The sequence below is a fragment of the Schistocerca cancellata genome, chromosome 2 (assembly GCF_023864275.1).
Source record: "Schistocerca cancellata isolate TAMUIC-IGC-003103 chromosome 2, iqSchCanc2.1, whole genome shotgun sequence".
Lineage (NCBI taxonomy): Eukaryota > Metazoa > Arthropoda > Insecta > Orthoptera > Acrididae > Schistocerca > Schistocerca cancellata.
Genome location: NC_064627.1, coordinates 1,054,846,893 through 1,054,869,577, shown reverse-complemented (window position 1 = coordinate 1,054,869,577; position 22,685 = coordinate 1,054,846,893). Strand labels below are relative to the sequence as shown.

General features: G+C 46.0%; 1 protein-coding gene across 2 annotated transcripts in view; it reads right to left on the bottom strand.

Annotated features, from left to right (window-relative positions):
- The window catches only part of LOC126163043 (ubiquitin carboxyl-terminal hydrolase 31), a 352,669-nt gene extending 331,127 nt beyond the window's left edge, over positions 1-21,542 (bottom strand). For both annotated transcript variants that reach the window (XM_049919926.1, XM_049919927.1), the window contains exon 1: positions 20,568-21,542. In XM_049919926.1, coding sequence (XP_049775883.1) covers positions 20,568-21,440 — 873 coding nt within the window. In that variant the 5' untranslated portion in view covers positions 21,441-21,542. The remainder of the gene's footprint in view (positions 1-20,567) is intronic.
- Positions 21,543-22,685: the final 1,143 nt, after the last annotated feature.

Sequence of the window (22,685 nt, the reverse complement as noted above, 5' to 3'; positions counted from 1 at the left end):
TACAACGCGACTAGGAAGCGCGAGTAGGTCCAATGCGCCGACGTCCTTTCGCAAGAAGCGAAACTGAGAGGTGTCGGTTGGTGCCGGCGTGCCTTGAAAACTGCCGAGAATGATGATGATGATGATGATTGGTTGGTGGGGCGCAGACTGTGCGGTCACAAACGCCCGTACAATGTCCCAACCTTTACACAGTCCAATTTTAGCCACGTCAACGGATGATGATGAAGAGGAGGAGGAGGAGGAGGAGGAGGACACAAACACCCAGTCCCCGGGCGCTTTCCTACAGCACTGACCAAACTTCCCGAAGAAAAATAAAAAAGGACGGGGCGGTAGGTCAAAAGAAAGAAAATACTTAAATACTTCGGGGCAAGGTATTCAACATCCTCTCTCCTCTACATGAGAGAGAGAGAGAGAGAGAGAGAGAGAGAGAGAGAGAGCAGATCCACACTCGACTGTAAACTATTTCCTAGGGAGCGCAGCTGATAACACAAGATAGTAAGGTGGCGCATAAAAACAACGTCAAAAATTTGATGAAAATTAGTTTCGTAGCAAGGAAAGGAGGCTGGTTTGAACACCACAGCACTTTATTGAGCACGATCTCACTAAAAGTGGTGTGACATTGCCTTCTGATTAAAGCAGCGAAAGCTGAAAAGTGACGGCAAATATCCTTGGACCACCTGGGAATCGAAAGCACGACACCTGGGCTTTTGGTCTGGCACTTGCTGACAAAGCCACCGAGCCACACGAAGCTTCATATTGTATTCCTTAAAAATAAATCAATGTCTAAGATCAAATAGAGAAAAAAAACGCTGTTTCACTCATATGCCTCAACGCAAATGCTGCTATTTCCTCCCACCAAACTGTACCATAAACAACGCGATGCGAGGAGTGAGTGCCAGAGTGATAGGATTCCTTTGTTCTGCAACACACGTCGGAATGGTTGCGCTTTCAGCCGAATGCTGGGCATACGGTTCCGCTTGTGCATAAATAAACCGCAACACCTATAGTTGACATCTGAGATTACTGAAAACGGAGTTCAAACGATCCACTGCATCGCCTTCCTCCCCGCCCTGCGGTCCGGTTACATTGAAGCGCCTGAGGGGGTTTGTAAACTTAGTTCCTTACATAATGTTTAGAAATAATAGGCTATGATTTTATAAGCAGCTGGTTTGGAATTGCTGAGCGAGGTGGGAAGTATTGTTGCTTTAGCTATCACTATGTATCTTAGGGCTTCTTCTACAGCGTACAGTCACAGTAATTTGACCATGTGTCAAAAGGCTGAACATCCACCTTTCGCAGCGCGGACTGCTGCGAGATGTGCAGGAACAGAGTGAATGAGGTTCTGGAAGGTACAGACAGCGATGTGGAACCATGTCGACTCCGGTGCCCTGGCCAGCTCCGCTACGTTTCTCGGTGGAGGATTCATGGCACGAACAGTCCGATCGAGGCGGTCCCACGGATTCTCAATTGGGTTTAAATCCGCGAAGTTTGATGGCCAGTGGAGTACGGGAAACTCACCTCGGTGCTCTCCGCGTCACGTACGCACACTGCGAGCTGTGTGACGCGCTGCACTGTACGTTTCGTAGACGCCATCGTGCCGAGCAAAAACAAACTGCATGTAGGGGTGGTCATGGTTCCCACGGATACGTGCATACTTGTGTTGATCCACTGTGCTTTCCAGAATGAGCTACGGAAACATTCCCCAGACCACAACGCTCCCTCCTCCGGCCTGAATCCTTCCGATGTTGTTGCAGGGTGCTTGTTATCTGTCCGATGGAGCATAAAACGTGATTCACCTGGAAAAGACACCTGTCGCCACTCAGTGGACGTCCAACTGCGGTATTGGCGTCCAAATTTCAGTGTTTGTCGGCGATGAACAGCAGTCAGCAGGGGTGTATGGACCAGGTGCCTAATGCAGATGCTCATACGCAGCAACATTCGTTGAACAATCGTTGAGGAGACTGTTGATAGTTCCTTCGTTCATCTGGACGTACAGTCGCTCAAAAGTTGCACGTCTATTCGTCAGAACACATCTCCGCGGCCGTTCTTATCCCTCTCATGTACAGCCCGCGGTGTACCACAATTGCTCGGCGCCATTTTGCCATGCAAAGTATACTTTAACCTCGGCGCCCCGTGAACAGTTTACAAAATTAGCCGTTTCGGAAAGGCTTTCACTACTGCGCGAAAGCCAATGATCAAGCCCTTTTGGACGTAAAATAAATCGTGCAGTTTCCGCACTACGACCATAGAGTATAAATATCTACGGAGCGAGCATTCGGATGCGCAGAACGAGAAATCTGTCCGCAACATCACCTGCTGCTCAAGTCACGTCGTATTGGGACGGCGCATGTCAGTCCGTATAGCGCTTAGCTTATTTTGAGTGTTATTACTTAGCTAGAACAGGTACATCACCTTCAGAACTATTCTGAAACATTCTATATGCTTTTCATAGACATCTTAACAATTTTATACCTGGAACTGAAATAGTTTTAAAGCTGTGAAGAGCAAGGGTATTGTGCTTTTTCGCCACAGTATCATAGCTCAGTTCCACTTACGTTTTTTCGGGTGCGGGAAAAGAAGTTACAGCCAACTATACCTTTTTAGGTTTTCTACAGCATTTCTTCAGCGATGTGGAACCATGTCGACTCCGGTGCCCTGGCCAGCTCCGCTACGTTTCTCTAATTGGTTACACCACAATGACACTGTACTGGCCGCCGATGCATCACTGGAAAGGGGGGAATATTTTGTAGGGACGAAATTCTTTCTTTTTATTTTGTGGAGATGTATTTTGACTCTTTTCATCTTTCGGGAAATTAGAATATAAAAATTATATAATGTAGGAAACTGTCTCATGCAGAAGTACTTAGATACAAACAAGGGTTTGAGGACCTGAATAAAATGGATGAAATTAATCACACTGTCATATAAAGTTTATCTGCAGATGAACATAGCACGAATACGTAAACACTGACTGGCAGCTTAAACGCACTTGCAAATTTATCTAGCACTTCTCTCGTAAACACATGGGGAGGGTGGGGGGGAGGAAGAGAGAATCGCAGAAATTTGCTCTACAATGCACATTATAATGCCGCGTCTCCATATTTTTAAACATATAAAGCGCCTCACATCAATATGATATTCACTATTATAGATTTATTGTATGTACCTATGAAAATTAACTGGTCCTCCTTTCACGTACTTCTCTTTACACCGTAGCAAAAACAATTCTGCATCATGGATGTTATTACTACTAAAACGTGTAGAAACGTATGTAAAAACAGGTGAATACGTGTAATATTAAAGTTTCGCTGTTATCATACATTGCAGACAAGCAGCGACGTCCCAATGCCACGTGACTAGCCTGGTTTGATGTGAGAACATGCGCAGTTGGCTATGCTCACTCCATAGATGTTTATACTCTATGACTACGACAACGACTACACTGTCTCCCCCAACACGCTTTATATACACTCTACTGCATGTGCTGCCACCTACCGTCTGTAAGTGGTTATTACTCGTTGACGTCGAACTAAGGCGGTGGTCACATTGCTCTGATTAGACCATATATTTCACGTTGTTCAAGCCTAATTGTATAGTTTTCTTGGCGCGGCGGTAGTTTCAGTGCTGACGTGCAATACACGCTGATGCGAACCTTGACGGAACAGTGCCGAAAGAGCACGCAATCTTCTACTTGTCTCTTACAGCCCTTGTTTAACTAAAGGAAACTTTCGGTCCGATATACCTGCGCGCAGAGACCGCCACAAATTCCCCGGGTCGCTGTTCTCTTTCTTCAAAAGCGCAATATACATGCTGTTATAGTATGCCCCATGGGGATGACCGTATACGTCCCAGTTGGTTGGTTGGTTTGTGGATTAAAGGGATCAGACTGCTACGGTCATCGGTCCCTTTTCCAAATACTAAAAACACCCACAGAGAATAAAAACGATCAACAGAAGAGATGACAGACGACACAGAATAAGAGAAACTTAAACAATGACCAGACAAGACGAACTAAAATCACACTGAGTGTGACGGTGGTTAAACGACCATAAAAAAAAAGCCAACCACCGAGAAACACATTAAAAAATCAGACTAAAGTCGTAGGCCATAGGCCAGAATCAACACAAAAAGACACACACTTACATTAAGCGATAAAAGCCCCCTGCCCGAATAAAACGCAAAACTAAATCCGCTATTTCTGAGTCGTCAGTTAAAAGGGCAGGGAGCGTATCAGGCGGCGCAAACGTCTGCCTGAGCACAGTTAAAAGGGCGCACGCCAACAGAATATGGACCACCGTCAAGGCCGCCCCACAGCGACAAAGAGGTGGGTCCTCACGACACAGTAAGTAACTGTGTGTCCGTCAGGTGTGGCCAATGCGGAGCCTACAAAGGACGACTGAGTCCCTGCGGTTGGCTCGCATGGATGACCGCCACACAGTCGTCGTCTCCTTTATGGCACGGAGATTATTGGGCGTGGTCTGATCGCGCCATTCAGCGTCCCAAAGCGCAAAAACTTTTCGGCGGAGGACTGCTTGCAAATCAGTCTCTGGGAGGCCAATGTCCAGAGACGGTTTACTGGTGATCTCTTTCGCCAGGCGGTCAACATTTTCATTGCCGGGTATCCCAACATGGCCGGGGGTCCACACAAAGACCACAGAGCGGCCGCAACGGGCAGGAGTATGCAGGGACACCTGGATAGCCATCACCAGACGAGAACGAGGGAAACACTGGTCGAGAGCTCGTAAACCGCTCAGGGAATCGCTACAGATAACAAAGGACTCACCTGAGCAGGAGCGGATATACTCTAGGGCTCGAAAGATGGCGACCAGCTCAGCAGTGTAAACGCTGCAGCCAGCCGGAAATGAACGTTGTTCGGAATGGTCCCCTAGAGTTAGCGCATAACCGACACGACCAGCAACCATCGAACGGTCAGTGTAAAACACGCCAGAGCTCTGATACGTGGCTAGGATGGAATAAAAGCGGCGGCGGAAGGCCTCTGGAGGGACTGAGTCCTTCGGACCCTGTGCCAATTCGAGCCGAAGGCAAGGGCGAGGCACACACCATGGGGGTGTATGCAGAGGGGACCGGAAAGGAGGTGGAACAGGGAAAACCCCAAGCCCAGAGAGAAACTCTTTTACGCGGACGGCGATCGGACAACCCGACCGGGGCCGACGTTCTGAGAGATGGACGACTGACTGCGGGAACAGGAGACGATAATTTGGATGCCCGGGCAAGCTAAAAACATGGGCAGCATAAGCAGTCAGTAATTGTTGGCGTCGTAACCGCAGTGGAAGGACACCTGCCTCCACAACTATACTGTCCACAGGGCTGGTGCGGAAAGCACCAGTGGCAAGGCGTATCCCGCTGTGGAGGATTGGGTCCAGCACCCGCAACGCAGATGGGGATGCTGATCCATAAGCCAGGTTTCCATAATCCAGACGGGACTGGATTAACGCCTGGTAAAGCCGTAACAGGGTAGATCGCTGAGCGCCCCACCTGGTGTGGCTCAAGCATCGCAGAGCATTTAGATGCCGCCAACACATCTGTTTAAGCTGCCGAATATGAGGCAGCCAAGTCAACCGAGCATCAAAAACCACCCCCAAAAACCTGTGAGACTCCACCACTGCAAGGAGTTCGCCGTCAAGATAAAGCCGCGGCTCCGGGTAGACAGTGCGTCGCCGGCAGAAATGCATAACGCAGGTCTTGGCTGCCGAAAACTGGAACCCATGAGCTACAGCCCAAGACTGCGCCATACGGATAGCGCCCTGTAGCTGACGTTCAGCAGCTGCAATGCCAATAGAGCTGTAGTAAAGGCAGAAGTCGTCAGCATACAAGGACGCTGAGACAGACGTTCCCACCGCCGCAGCGAGCCCGTTAATGGCTATTAAAAACAAGCAGACACTTAAAACGGATTCCTGTGGCACACCGTTCTCCTGAACTCGGGAGGAACTATGGGAGGTCGCGACTTGCACGCGGAAGGTATGATACGACAGAAAATTTCGGATAAAGATCGGCAGAGGGCACCGAAGACCCCATCCATGAAGCGTAGAAAGGATGTGATGACGCCAGTCGTATCGTATGCCTTCCGCATGTCGAAAGAGACAGCGACCAGGTGCTGACGGCGGGCAAAGGCAGTGCGGATGGCCGACTCCAGGCTCACCAGATTGTCGGCGGCAGAGCGGCCATTACGGAACCCACCCTGAGACGGAGCCAGAAGGCCCCGAGACTCCAGAACCCAATTCAAGCGCCGGCTCACCATCCGTTCAAGCAACTTGCGAACAACGTTGGTGAGGCTAATGGGACGATAGCTGTCCACCTCCAAAGGGTTCTTGCCAGGTTTCAGAATGGGAATAACAAGACTTTCCCGCCATTGCGACGGAAACTCACCCTCGACCCAGAGACGGTTGTAAAGGTCGAGGAGCCGTCGCTGGCAGTCCACTGAAAGGCGTTTCAGCATGTGACAGTGGATGCCATCTGGCCCAGGAGCGGTATCAGGGCAAGCGGCTAGGGCACTGCGAAATTCCCACTCACTGAATGGAACATTGTACGATTCTGGATGGCGGGTGCGAAACGAAGGGCTCCGACGTTCCATCCGCTCTTTAATGGAGCGGAAGGCCAGGGGGTAATTCGCAGAAGCGGAACTCATAGCAAAATGCTCTGCCAAGTGGTTTGAAATGACGTGGGAGTCAGTACAAACTGCTCCATTCAGTGAGAGCGCAGGGACACTGACAGGGGTCCGATAGCCGTAGACGCGTCGAATCTTGGCCCAGACCTGCTAGGGAGTGACGCCAATGGTGGACACATATCGCTCCCAGCACTCCTGCTTGCCTTGGCGGATAAGGAGGCGGGCTCGCGCATGCAGCCGTTTGAAGGATAAGGTGTTCTATGGAGGGATGTCGCTTGTGACGCTGGAGCGCCCGCCGGCGATCTTTAATCGGTTCAGCGATCTCAGGCGACCACCAAGGCACAGTCCGCCGCCGAGGGGTCCCAGAAGAACGCGGAATGGCGGGCTCAATTGCGGCAGTGGAGGAGAACAGGTCCATCAGCCTTATTCATAGCCCATCTGCCAGGGCGCCCAAAAGAGTGACGCTGTGGCAGACAGAAAGATCGGAAAGTGGTCACTATCACACAGGTCGTCATGCACTCTCCATTGGACAGACGGTAAGAGGCCAGGGCTGCAGATCGAAAGGTCGATGGCGGAGTACGTACCATGCGCCACACTGTGTGTGAAGGCATCATCATTTAAAATCGAAAGATCGAGCTGTGCCAATAAATGCTCAATGGTGGCGCCTCGACCTGTAGCCACTGATCCACCCCACAGAGGGTTATGGGCGTTGAAGTCGCCCAGTAACAAGAAAGGTGGTGGCAATTGGGCTATCAGCGCAGCCAGGACATGCTGCGCGACATCACCTTCCGGTGGAAGGTAAAGACTGCAGACAGTAACAGCCTGTGGCATCCACACCCGAACAGTGACAGCCTCTAAAGGTGTGTGTAGACGGACAGACTCGCTGTGAAGAGAGTGAAGGACATAGATGCAGACGCCACCAGACACCCTTTCATAAGCTGCCCGGTTCTTATAATAAACCCGATAGCCACGGAGGGCGGGGGTTCGCATTACTGGAAACCAAGTTTCCTGAAGAGCAATGCAGAAGAAAGGGTGAAGGCTGGTAAGTTGTCGGAGCTCAGCTAGATGGTGGAAGAAACCGCTGCAGTTCCACTGGAGGATGGTATTGTCCATGTCTGAGAAAGGCGTGACGGGACTTGGAAGGCAGATTACGCCGCTGGATCACCTGCTGCCTCCGATTGAGCACCTGTGCTAGTGCTATCCATGGTGTCTGAGGGACTGGCGAGATCGAGGTCCTCAGCGGACGCCAGAATCTCCACCTCGTCCTCAGACGCAGATCTGGAAGGTTGCGGTAGGGTGGCTGCTACCGCGAGTTCCTTGGGCTTAGAGATCTTCTTGGGTTTCTCACGCTGCTCTTTGGGTTTCACTGGCTGGGAGGGCTTCACCAATTCAGTCTCCGGGACGGAGGAGGATTGTGAAGCCCTACGACCAGCTGATTGTGGGCACTTACGCCACTGTCGGTCGTCGGCCTTCCCGCTGGTGGAAACCTGGGAAGGGAGAGACCCAAGGGACCCCTTGCGAGCGTGAGAAGCCGAAGAAGTTGGACACTTCTCCGGCTTAGAAGGGGGGACGGACGTCCCCGATGGGTGGGATGGTGTTGCTCCTGAGGTAGGTGGCGCAGGAGCACCCCGGTGGGTACAGCCCCCCATTGGCGAGGGGGCAGGACGACTTGTACTACTCGTCGATCCGGCCAGAATTCGAGAAACTGATGGGACTAGCACAGATGTTGTAGCAGCGGCGTAGGAAGTTGTCATTCTCACAGGATGGAGTCGGTCGTATTTCCTTTTGGCCTCAGTATGGGTCAGTTGGTCCAGGGTCTTGTATTCCATGATTTTACGCTCTTTCTGGAAAATTTGGCAGTCTGGCGAGCAAGGTGAATGGTGCTCCCCGCAGTTGACACAGATGGGAGGCGGGGCACATAGAGTATTGGGATGTGATGGTCGTCCGCAATCTCGACATGTGAGGCTGGAAGTGTAGCGGGAAGACATATGCCCGAACTTCCAGCACTTAAAGCACCGCATCGGGGGAGGGATATAGGGCTTGACGTCACATCAGAAGACCATCACCTTGACCTTTTCCGGTAATGTATCGTCCTCGAAGGCCAAGATGAAGGCACCGGTAGCAATCTGATTTTCCTTCGGACCCCGATGAACGCGCCGGACGAAATGAACACCTCGGCGCTCTAAATTGGCGCGCAGCTCGTCATCAGACTGCAAAAGAAGATCCCTATGGTAAATAACTCCCTGGACCATATTTAAACTCTTATGGGGTGTGATCGTATCGGCAACATCCCCCAACTTGTCACAAGCAAGTAACTGTCGTGACTGGGCAGAGGATGCCGTTTGTATCAGGACTGACCCAAACTTGTCCTCTAAATGCTCGACGAAGAACTGAGGCTTTGTGGAGAGAAAAGACTCCCCATCAGCTCTCGTACAAACTAAGAATCGGGGCGAATAACTGCTACAGCCATCCTGAGACTTACGTTCCTCCCACGGTGTGGCCAGGGAGGGGAACGTTTTCGGATCGTACTTCTGAGCATTAAATTGAGCCCGAGAACGCTTAGAGACTGCTGGCGGCTGGCCACCAGCGAGAGACGATGTACCACGCTTCATTGCGGGTCATCCGACCAAGGGCCCTCCCCACGGGCGCCACCCAGCCGCAGCAAGAGCCACCTGGCAGGATGGCCGTTGCCGGGAGTCCCGATACCCCAGGAGGATAGGCATCTACTCTTTGGCATACGTGGGGAGTTAACGGCGCAGGCATCAGTAGAGCGATCCCTGTGTTGTCAGGTGGCTACAACCAACAGGGTACATGGCGGCCCCACCACAACGGACTGGCTACCGTGCTGGATGTTAGGTAACATGTGGTCCATGGTCACCGTCAGTGCAGAAAGAGGCACCGCACAGTGCAAGGTGTAATCTGCACGCAAAAACGTAGTCATGCCCAAGAGATGGAGAGCGGGCAGGACTGCAATTCAACGACGAATAAGCTGGCGAAAGGTCTGATCGCAAGATGGACACAATGCACCAAGTAAGGCGCCCTTCCCCAATCGGCTCGCTCTTCGGAAAAATTTTGAGAGATGGAGGTCAAACCCAACAGGGGACCATCACATAAGGCCGATAAGTTTGAGACTCCTTTTAGTCGCCTCTTACGACAGGCAGGAATACCGCGGGCCTATTCTAACCCCCGAACCCGCAGGGGGCGGGGGGGGGGGGGGGGGGGCGACGACGACGACGTCCCAGTTGCTCTACGCGTGTCCCCTGGGTGGTGCCAAACGAGTAACTGTAAATGGCTGCGCAACAATCTCATTTGTTGGTCTCTTGCCCACAACACACGTGAAAAGTACTTCAGGTTCAGATAGGGTCATTTTCAGAACGATCTAACGACGGAAATACAGAAACCAATGTTCGTGTCGGGAATAACATACTCCAAAATCTGTGGTCATCAACAGCTGCAACCCTCAGCAGAGCACTGTCCACCTGCGTGGCTAAACAGCAACGACAACCCCGTCTCAATACAATACAATAACGTGCACCATCACAGGATGTCTTGCAAACTACACCAACTTACCAGCTCCCAGTCCTAAGCTGAATCTTCTGCGTGAACCCAGACGGCGGTGCACTTCGTTAGAAGAGCATAAGAAGATATTCGGCAAGTGCTATCTCCGACAGGCTACAACGCAGACGACCAGCAATAAACGTGTTTTAGCACACTTTTATACACGCCATGAATGGGAGCAATTATGGATCCAACCTGCTGCACTAGGAGTACAAACCCATTTAAACATCCGCATTAAGCGAGAAGGATTCAATCTGCCACGACACCCGTCGAGGACGACTAATAGGCCTCACGCAAATCATAGAATATTGAGCGACTTTATGTTCAAATGGATAAAGAGCCCGATCCATCTTGCAGCTGCGGCGATACGCCTCACAGCATCCAACACACGTCGCACGGTTGTATTTAAACATTACATCCAGGCGATGCAGATGACTTCCTGACAATGAATGCAGATTCTGTTGACGTCACACTGTAAAACGGCCTTGCTCTCCACAAGCTATTACAATCAGGGTAGCGCGTAGAACCGAATGTAGCTTCTCCAATTCAGCACAGGAAAACTTCAAGAACCACAGCAAACGGCTTGTTTATGCAATGAACTAAAGGTCTACTGGTTCAAATGGCTCTGAGCACTATGGGACTTGATTTCTGAGGTCATCAGGCCCCTAGAACTTAGAACTACTTAAACCTAACTAACCTAAGGACATCTCACACATCCAAGCCCGAGGCAGGATTCGAACCTGCGACCGTAGCAGTCACGCAGTTCCGGACTGAAGCGCCTAGAACCGCTAGGCCACCGCGGCCGGCTAAAGGTCTACGACCTTCGTGATTAAGTTGTGGGACAGCGAGAGGTGGTGTGTCCTTGTGAGTACTGTGGACAGATTTCCGTACATACATTGTTAATAAATGCCACCCTCAATGCATTGTGATCGTGTTAGCTTCATTCTCTATAGGTACTTTAATTTCTTCTTACATTCTTCACCTAACAAATACACTGTCATCCGTTCCAGGATGAATACGATGAACTGATATTTATACTGTGCAAGAAAAAAAATGTTGCAACTACAGTAAATGCCGCAAGATTTAGTTTTACAATGAGTGTTAGACTTAAACAGGCAAACCGTCTTTTTGCTACTGCAGACTTTCTCCCAACTGCTGATCTGGCCTTTGTGTGGGCTAGATTATATGTTCACTCAGCCGCCGTTTCTTCGCGTGATACCGGCGTCGACAGATACTTGCAACACCAATACTCACTATCTCCTCGAAGTATGACTTCCGGAATTTCTCCTGCTTTCGAACACAGCATGTGCGCGTGAGTTTCCGAAAATGCTGTCGTCGGCAAACCCTAGAAGTCTAGCTACTATATTTAAACATAGCAGCTTACTTGTACGTTTAATGAAAACCACGGTTCACGATTCCTAAATATCTATGCACTAGGAGAAAATGGTTCAAATGGCTCTGAGCACTATGGGACTCAACATCTATGGTCATCAGTACCCTAGAACTTAGAACTACTTAAACCTAACTAACCTAAGGACAGCACACAACACCCAGCCATCACGAGGCAGAGAAAATCCCTGACCCCGCCGGGAATGGAACCCGGGCGTGGGAAGCGAGAACGCTACCGCACGACCACGAGATGCGGGCGCACTAGGAGATTTCACGCGGATACAGGTACAGTCAACAGCGCCTAAAACAGCAGGGAAATGCGCTATTTGATAAAATTCACGCTGGGTTCCTCCTGTCATTTTCTTTCGTATGCACTTAAATTACTCCGGTGATGCAATGCAGGCAGATGTCTTGTGGATATCTCTGCAAGCTGTTACTAGATCTCTTTTAACCAAGTCGCTAACCACCACCTGAAGGTTTTCTGTAGCACAAAATCGTAAGTGTGAAAAGCGGCACGCACACTGGAATCAGTCGCTGGTTTCTTTTGGTTGTTATCAGCAGATGCTCTCTCAATCTCAGTACTTTTGTCCAAACGAAACGAAAGCTTAGCTTAAATTATTTATAATTTAATTCCAAGAATTAGATTACGGAACATGGGGGAGGTCGTTGAACTCGTCTTCAGTATACACAACACAGAATACTCATATCTGTGAAGTAACCGGAAGGAAATAATAGGGTCCAAATCGCGTAAGGTTCTTGCACAAAGGATGCTGCCCATCACTGAGACCAGAACGCTCTGAAAACGGAAAGTATGGAATGGTTTCTGTTTATGACCATTACAGTAGAGAGAGTAGTATCAAACGGAAAAAAAATCCGAGGACTGACATGGGTTCGAAGTTGCGATCCTCTACACTACAGCCACAAATCAATATCTCAGCCACCAAATTATCGTATACCCACTGCTTAATAAATATGAACATTATGACTTACTTATGCTTGATTATGTTTTATTCATTAACACGTGTGCTATTATAGCAGTTCAAGCACGTGTTCGCCAGTTAAAAACTTATTGCTTCAGCCGAGTAAGCACATTAAACGCGTTCAATCATTGCTGGCTGCTGTCAAAATTCGCATACTTAACTGTTCACTGCAAATATTTCGAACTTCCCCTCTTACTCTGTCGCTAAGCGTGTTTAACAGGCCTTTAAGATACTCACATAAAATACGAGTCGTCTGCAACGATTGCCATGAGATCAATTATTATCTGCACTCATTACATGCATAGCCGAAAGTTCCTTTTACCTAACCTTAAAGACAGAAATAAATATTTCGAGCTTCATAGTGTGGGAGTGGCATAGTCACATATATACTTCCACGTTTTTGTGCTACCAACTTTAATATTTCAATTTCTATTTTTACAAAAAGCGTTATTTTGTAATTTAACTAGCCTACATTGTAAGCTGAAGATTACAGTCTAACCTAAATTCGATGCGCGAACATTCGCGTCAGGTATGATTCCCCTTCGCGGCGATGTAATCTGTGGCGAATATTCATACAACGCAGATTTCCGAGTAAATCTTGATATGAAGACATTTAAGCAATACTCAAATGCTTTATACAATCGATTGAAGTCAACTATTTCACTCACTGATATAGAAGGTCGAAAAGACACGTGTTGGAGTCGGTTTCCCTAGCGCCCTGTTTGCACTGTTCTGATGAGCTTCTTTTCCGCTTACTGTTGATGCGACAAACAGGCCCTACCTTATATGAACACTTCACTTGCAGGAAGTACCGTTAAACCGCCTGCTGTCGGCAAATTCTCTTTGGTTCTCTCCACTCATTCAAAGTCAGCGTATCGACGCCTACACTGCAGGCACGTCTTCCTACAACTGATCAACCAGAACATTGTGACCACCGACCTACTATCGACATAATCCCGTCCAGACGATAGCAGCGTCACCTGCCCAGGAATGACTGCTGATAAGACACACGCACGGTGCATGTAGTATCAGTGAGTGTGCGTTCCATGTGTACAATGGGGAAGTCGCGCGATCTGAGTTTGACCAGGGGCACATTGTGATTGCCCGGAGGCTCGGCTGGAGTATTTCGGAAACTGCACGACTTGCCGGTGTTCGAAGAGTGCTGTGGTGAGTCATCAACACGTGGCGAAACCAAGGTGAAACCAAGGTGAAATCAGTCCAGACGTCTTAGGCTGGGCAGACTGGTAAAACAGAAGAGACGGCGAACTGTGGCGGAATTAACATCAGACTTTAATGCTGAGTAGAGCACAAATGCGGCTGAACAACAGTGCACCGAACATTCCTAACGATGGGCCTGCGCAGCTGATGACCCATGCATGTGCTAATGTTAGCACCACATCGGCAACTACGACTGAAATAGGCACGTAACCACCGGCACTGGACGTTGGCGCAGCGGCAGAGCGTTGCATGGTCTGATGAATCCCGATACCACCTCCTTCATGCCGATGGGAGGGCGCGAATCAGTCTTCTTAGAGGGGAACAGCTCTTTGACACGTGTACTGTGGGACGGAGACAAGCTGGCGAGGGCTCCATTATGCTCTGCAGAACATTCACGTTGGCATCCAAATGTCCAGTGGAGCTCGTGCACGGCACCATGACGCCCAAGGAGTATTTTATACTGGTTGCAGACCACGTACATCATTTCATGACAATCTTTTTTTCCCGACGGCAGTGGCATATCTTAACAAGATGATACGCCCTGTCACAAGGCCAGGAATGTGATGGAGTGGTTCGAAGAACACAGTGGCGAGTTCCACTTGATGTGCTGGCCCCTCAACTTGCCAGATCTGAACCTGATCGAACATATCTGGGATATGATTGAACGTAGCGTCAGATCTCATCGATCCCTCCCCCGCCCCGCCCAAATTTACGGGAATTAGGTGACATGTTTATGCAGATGTGGTGCCAAATCCCTCCAGTGAGTTACCAAGGCCACATTTCTTCCATGCCACGACGCGTCGCCGCTGTTATCCGTGCCAAAGGTGGACATACCGGCTATCAGGTAGGTGGTCATAATTATCTGGTCGATTAGTGTATCACCATTGTCTGCTGTAATTGGAATGCTGTTGAAAGGGAGGGTTTGATTTTGATAAAAATGGGCAGCTACAAATATTAATTAGGCATGTGCCGCAACGTTGCCCTCTGCCCTTATAAAAAGGGAACACGAAGTTTGAGCTCGTCGCATACACCGGTAACTGGTCTGTAAAATACTTTGCTGCTGCGATCAGCATGGGAGTGTCTGTAGGTGTACACTTCCACATAACGATTCATTGCGCATTAAGATGTCAAAATACGGTAGTTTTCTAGATAAAAACCAGACCTCCTTTTCGTAGTTTCTCTTCATTGAAGTGGAGCCGAACATTCTTGAAATAAGTTAAATGAAAGCCCATCTACATCAGTGGCTTGCTGGAAAGAAACAGTGCTATTGTTTAGTTTCCGACGACTACAAAATAATTGCGATGACTAATCTGTATCATTGCTACTTTGCCAACCACTGCCGTATGGTGAGAATACAGCACAAACAGATTTCTACTAACGTGCGTGTTACTACCGAGGTCGTGTTGCAGCAAAAGAACCACTAAATATTATACAGACGAAAAAATAATTGGAATTGAGGCACAAACCAAAGCCAACGGAACTGCGAAAGTAGAGAAAACGTAGGGACAATCTCAGATAACATGCAAAATGTGCTTTTCACTCCGCCGAAAAATGAAAACGTCACTCTGTTGGCAACTTACAGGTTTTGGTAAGATACTGCTCCGAGTCGTCCTCTCTTACTGGAGTGCTAGTCAAACGCTTTAGGAAACAATCTGAGCAGCCGTCTTAGGTTGTTTGCAGACGACGCTACCGTTTATCGACTAGTAAAGTCATCAGAAGATCAAAACAAATTGCAAAACGATGTAGAACAGTTATCAGAATGGTGCGAAAATGGGCAATTGACCCTGAATAATGGAAAGTGTGAGGTCATCCTCATGTGTGCTACAAGGAATCCGTTAAACTTTGGTTACACGATATACCTTCACGAATTTTGAAGCAACGAAGAAATGACGGAAAAACGAAAAAAAGACAAAATTTTCTGCGAATAAACGGGCTTATGTCAGCAACCCGCGCGCTTTACATGTTACTCTGAAGGAACAAGGGCCACTGTGTACCTACAGACGCCTCGATGATTTGGAGAAACAAAGAAAACAAAATAAGGCATTCTGTGACTGCAAAGCACAGACCATAGGCCAGACTGCCTTCCCCGGAAACAGAGTGTCTGTGGCTGCGGCGTGTTCTCGGGTCCACAGCGCCGGCAGCCGGGTTTCGCTCTGACGTCTCGGATGTCAGGCGACACGCTACACGCCACCTCGGCACACAATGACACGCTCCTGTTTCGCAATTGCACTTACCGCGGTATTGTTTCGCTCGATGCTTTCGTCAGGTCTGCCCGCCTCTGCTAACGCATCGCTGTAAATCGTACGCGGAGAAGAGCATTCACCTTCCTCGGCTTCTTGCCCTTGGCGGCAGCTTACACACAATGAACCGCTTAATTTCGTAGCCGTGAGCAATCGCGCCATTTTCTGCGACGTGAGAGCGTCATCGAGGTTAACATTCTATAGCTGCAAATATACTAAGATTAATTGCTACCTTGTGGAAGGGGGACGGCGGGGTGGTGCAAGTGGATGGAGCTCGCCCTGGCCGGGGCAGGATTCTAACCTGTGACCGTAGCAGCAGCGCGGTTCCGGACTGAAGCGCCTAGAACCGCTTGGCCACAGTGGCCGGCATACTTTTTAAAGTAATCATGGGGAGGGTGGGGGAGCGCTAACGTTCCGTCGACGCCGAGCTCATTGCAGAGTAGTCACGTTGTATATCTTCTGTTCAAATGCCTAAACAGGTATATCCTGACTTCGGAAGATTTTTCTTGTGCTAATTTCCGTTCGCGACAAGTAACTCAAAACGAAATTAGTGAATGGCTATGATGTGTCTCCGGGCACAATTTTCATTGGTTGTATTTGACCTACACGACATAAGAATGACGTCAAAACCACATTACGAGTACGAGTGATAAGAAAAGTGAAGGACTGATTCCTCTGTAACATTTCGACTATATTTTAAAAATAGTGGTAATCGGACTGGCTCTACGGCCCGATATGTTACCGTGGCCGAAAGATGGCAGTGCCACTTCACGATGGAAATTAAAGCGTAAACAGAGCAGTACTCGAGACCGGTGACCCTGCGCCAAACAGCCGCTCACATTTGGTGCGCACTGACATGTAGTGAAACTTGTGTCTCCAAATCAATACCATAGTATCAACTTTGCTTTGGCTAAAGAATGTACCAAAATCACTGATGTGGGAAGCAATACGAACACACGGAGTCTGTCATTATTAACATGTCTTCTAGACACAATGGTGTAACAAATTCTGAAACGTTACTACTTGCATCGAAGGACGAGCTCCTTCACATAATAATACACTGCTAATGATACATTATTATATTCAGTTTCGTGACATCATAGGCAGAGTTAGAATGCAAATGACACTACTACTGGAGTAAGGCGTTAGTTTCATTTCTCGGTTTACGAATCCGTGCCTTTCTGTTGTAGACGTGAAAGGCGCTGCGGATGTTACCATGTTACCAATACAAAATACTGTTTGTTTAGTTATTCCATCCACTCTACGCAAGTAATCCTCAGCACAGATTGGTGCCGTACACAGTATCTTCACTAGATCGTACCAGACTTGGGCCGCTGTGGTGCATGTGGTCTGCACTCTTAATTAATTGAAACACGCAGCTACCGAAGGCGTTACGCCGTTCCTTCTCATACCATCGAAACAACAGCTCGTGGTCTCCAATCTATGCGTCGCAGGCAACGAATTAGAGGAACTGACCAGCAGTTGCTAACTTAATTCAAGTTCAAATAATTCAGTTGTAAACATTTCTAATTCGATTCACAACGTTCTATCGATATATATATATATATATATATATATATATATATATATATATATATATATATATCCAAATTATATTGATTAGTGTATGCAGTGGTTCATTCCGTGGCCACAACGGCTTGCTGCAATTTGTTAGCCGTTAATTTACAAGATGCGACAATTATTTAAATGTTACTTTGAAACACGGACGCGGCTACTAGGTACAATGTATCGGTAGCCAGAACAATCACGTCACAATGACTGGCTTCCAAAAGACACATACACCTTCCAAATTACGAAAAAGCTTTGAGCACTCATTTTTAATGTTTTAAAGAAATGTCGTGTGCTTCAATAACGATACAATACGAACTTCCTGCGATTTTAAAATTCTAATTTTCTGACAGCTGTTGCGATCAATGCCATCAAAGTGAAGTAGACATCCGAAGTTGCCCAGGATCTATTTTTTGAAGTACAATATATGGCAGACGTGTTTACCGGCATTTTTTTGGAAACAGCAGTGAACAAACATTGCTTTCAATAGAATTCTGAAATAGTCTTCTAATGTATTTTTCTCTCTTTTCTGCTTTCGCACAAACATTCCTTTATACATGGAAAGCAAGATGCCTGCAAATGTGTTACTCTATCTGTTCGTCGTTACAAGTTTGCATATTTTCATTTTCCTGTTATTTCTAAATAAATTAAATCAATCATAATATCAATCAACAGAAGGTTGATTCTTGCGAAGCATAAAACAGCAACCAGCCACTACTGACTATGCCATTTATTTACACGAATAGCGCTGTCATCTGTTTCGAACAGACAGTGGTTTCCTGTTCTATTCCTTACTGTGGTGAAAGACCCTTGGGATGGTGCTACCATACAGAAAAAAAAGTTTGAAACGATCCATTTAAACGTCACTGTCCCTTGTAACGAAGAAGCACAAAATAAATCTTTAACGTTGAGTTGCAGTTAGTTTACTGACATCGAAAATCCCGAATCACTTTGTTGCATTGTTGTTTGCTTGTCTTCACGAAATAGTGAGTAGCGGTATATGATAAGAGTATATGAAGCAGTTATTTCAGTTACTTTATGATGTCTACATACACATAGCGTAAAGCACCACACACAACCTAAAATGTTTTTGTCAAATGGGAAAATATTTACAAAGATTGCGATATTACAACCAACACAGTGCCAAAGAATTTCTCACTCAAAAGCATTGTATTCGCAGTAATTTTCAGTCATCAATAAATAACATTAAACAAGGACGCACAATCGACAGTCACCACTCATACCTATAGCTCAGATTTGTTGAGTGCCCTCCCGGTAGCGGGATGGCATTATTATACACAAAGGACATCCACTCAGTCAAAACACATCTCATTTGCTGAGTGTTATTTAAAGCATAAGATAGTAGTCATTAGCATGCGTTCATTTTACTTGTTGCAGCAGTTTGGTACAGCTGCATTCACTCATCCAATCATAGCCCCTCGATGCCATACCCTCAAGCAGTTTTGTACGATTCGTACATATTTGTTGCACATATCATGCACATTTCATCAATTACAGTTTTAGATAAAAGGGATCTCTAATTTTATTTCTTCGCATAACTTCCACGAAAATTCTGATTATGTGTAAAATACAGTACGCACTACTTCAATACATTTCAAAGGGCCTTAAAGTTATAAACTGACAATGTAAATTTGCAAATTAAGCCAAGGTAAATTTCTTCAGCAGAAAACAGGAAAAACACAAATCACACACACAACCGTCAAAATTTGTAGAAAATATTTAGAGCGCTCCACGTACAATACGTATACATTTCAATTTTAATGAGCGAAGGTGTCTTCACGGCATGGATGTTTACATAATTCTTGTAATGTTTAGTAATTACGCAACAGGTCAAAACGATGACTTACGGTACAGCGCCCGAAGTGGAAACAAATGTCAGACCAGCCTAATACAGAGCAAACTAATGTTTTAGAAACGATCCACAGCGAGCCAATACGCTCCGACATAAAGTAGCATTAAAATCAACACAGATATACTGTAACTCGACACAAATCGGTTGATTTCTATCGCTTCTTAAATAAGCTCTGTGCATATTCACATATGCTTCGGCAAAAAGGGGCACTCTGTATTAGACAAAAAAATTAAAAAATGCAAACGGGTATCTTGACACGGCCAATTAGTTGACGTTGCATAAACATCACCAAAATGACAGGTTTAAAAACCACGGATTTGGAGCAGATACTAATTCCATGCATGTTCCATGTTAACACTAATGCGAGAAAAGCTACGTAATCGCTTTATGGGTTACCCACTGCTCGCTATCTGTAGTTCGAAGATACGGAAACGCCCAATCGCGACTGTATAGGTATAAATTTCACATCATCTTTGACGAGCATTCTGAAGAAAACTATCATTCGTAGTACACTGGCCAGAACCAACAAGGAAATGCGTGTTTCGCAGTGCAGGCACTTTTCAGGTAACAATATTTGAAGGAACATATCAACAAACCGCCCACATTAAACAGATTTAATACTGTTAAGCTCGACGTACAAAGCAAATACTTCTACAAATAATATTCCTTGCAAGTTCTTTTGAAAGTCGCATGTAAACACCAGTCGCCGTTGTGAAGGTACATAATCAGTTGTTATAAAAATCCAGGAAAGAACCAGAATCAGTCACCACATAGTGTTGACGCCAATAAACCGCAAGAGTGTAAAATTACTGAACTCACTACAGTAAACTATTTACACAGAAAAATTAACCAACATGGGCATACCATATTCGAAAGGGCAAATCTTATAAAATAAAGAAGATTTACAGTGACTACACAATGTACGAGTGTAAAGTACAAAATAGCATACGAAAACTACTATAGTAATAAACTCCATATACGAATATGCCATCATATGATCTATAATACAAACCACTTTTACATCATACAGTGTATGATTAAATGGTGTTCACAAGTTGGTTAAAAAGCAGTCCACATTAAGAGACCAAACTCTTCATAAAATGAAACTATCTTACCTTAATAATCTTGTATTTCTTCTTCGTCGCCGTATTGAGATCTTCATGCACTTTATCTAGCAACCACAGAAGAAATTCCTGGGCGTCGTGTTGATTGTTACCTCTATACTGACTACCATATTTGTCGACAACTATCTTGAATTGGTTGGTGATCTCGGGGTCATACTGACACGACCAAATAGCTTTTAGGAGAAGGGCCAACTGTTCTGTTACTTCACCTTTCGTGCCATATTTTTTTGAATTCAACTTATTCCTACGGGAGAGGTCAACTTTGTATTGGTCCAGAACAAAATATTCAGCTAAAATATCGGTATGACTGAGGCACTGAAGAACTGCATTTATAAAACACGTATTCCCATGGTTACGTAGTCCTGTTACACCGGGGACCTTGTCACTGTTTACCAGATTTGCAAGGTGGGCGGGGCGAGTCGGTGGTACCCTAATATCGGATGACGATAGCGATACAGTATCTCGTCTACGCCTGTCGTATTTATAATTAACACTCACATATTTATTATTTGGAACACCTACGGTCGACATATGATGCACCACTTTGTTTATAAACTTCTTCCATGAAGGAACTCTAAACACTTTTTTATTTGACTTTTGGGCATCCGTATTTTGCACTTCCGAAATTGTCTGCGCATTTGAGGCATTGACATCTTTACCTTCTTTATGTTTAGCTCTTCTTTTACTCATTCTCGACGACAAAAGATTCCTAGGAAGAGTGAAGGTGCGTTTTAACTTCGGCTCTGCATAGGAGTTCGCTCTAGTAAAATCGGCAGCCTCATTTATTAACTGTGTTTCTTCCCTGTCAAGTATTTCACCTTCAGATGAGGACTTCATTATTCTTGTGGAGTTTTTATCTGACATAATGACAAAGTCACAGCCTTCGCACACATCTACAACACTTTTTAACCTTTAAACTTGTCAACTGACTTCCTCAGCACTTCCATCAAGAAACACACCACTACAGCCATTACCAAAGAACTGATGTGCTACCGTGAAAGATAGTTTACATGATTGTTCGAAGATATTTCAGTATTCCATAGAGAAAAAAATTAGTAAGAAATAAGGAACTTTAATAACAACGTGTTTTGTGAACGTTAATCGTATTTCTTTCATCCACAGCATGTTATTTTATTTAGTTTATTAAATCAATTGATTGAAAAGTCTTTACAATAACACATTGAACTACATAGTTGCATTCCATCTGTTAGCCAAATTCGTAACTACGACACGGGAGAGTTGAGAGCAGCGTCATTACGACAAAGCAACAATTTTTATTAAAAAATTCTGTCTAGGGCTAAAATTTGGCCAACGAAAAGTAAACTATATTGGTATACATGATGAACTCAATGAATATGTTTGTGTAATCAGTAATTGCTATTAAATAAATTACTTTTCGAAATTTTGATGGAGATTAATAACTGAAAATTCTGAGTGAGGTGCGTGAAGAGCAGAATATACGAAAAATAGCGTCGACATAGATTGACTTGACCAATCAGTAGTGGAAAAACAAATTTTTCGTAGCATCCTTCTGCCGTGTCAGTTAGGTATAATAATGAAAATGAACGCATTGAGTGTGTAAGACAATCTTACTGATTTTTTGCTCTCCAGTTTTTGTCGATTTGTATCGCATACTAAGTATTTTTTGCGTCGTAGTATGTACCTTTATGAGGTTTTATTGTCTCTTAATAACAGAAATATATTTGATGCCCAAATACAAACATAAATAGCTGCAGTTCAGTCGTTTGCATTGGCCTACTACTTGTTACATGAGCTTGTATCATTAGTAATTTTACTGTAGTGGGCTGAGTAACAAGGCAGCTGAAATTAATTTTTGTTTTTAGCAACAAATACACTTTAGGAGAAAATTGTGGGAAAGTGTGTACGGTGTGCAGTTGATAAATTTTGTTCAATCTGGTATATTCATACCGCTCAATTTTGCTGATTAAATATTTACTTTGTCTGTGTTATCTCACAAGATAATTGTGTATGATCACATAGAGATCTTTTAAGTATCTTCCCAGTGAGTTTACTTCTTAATAGTTTTTGTAGGTGATGAGAAAAATCAGTTTCAACTGAACTGCAAGATACACCAAATCACAATAAGAC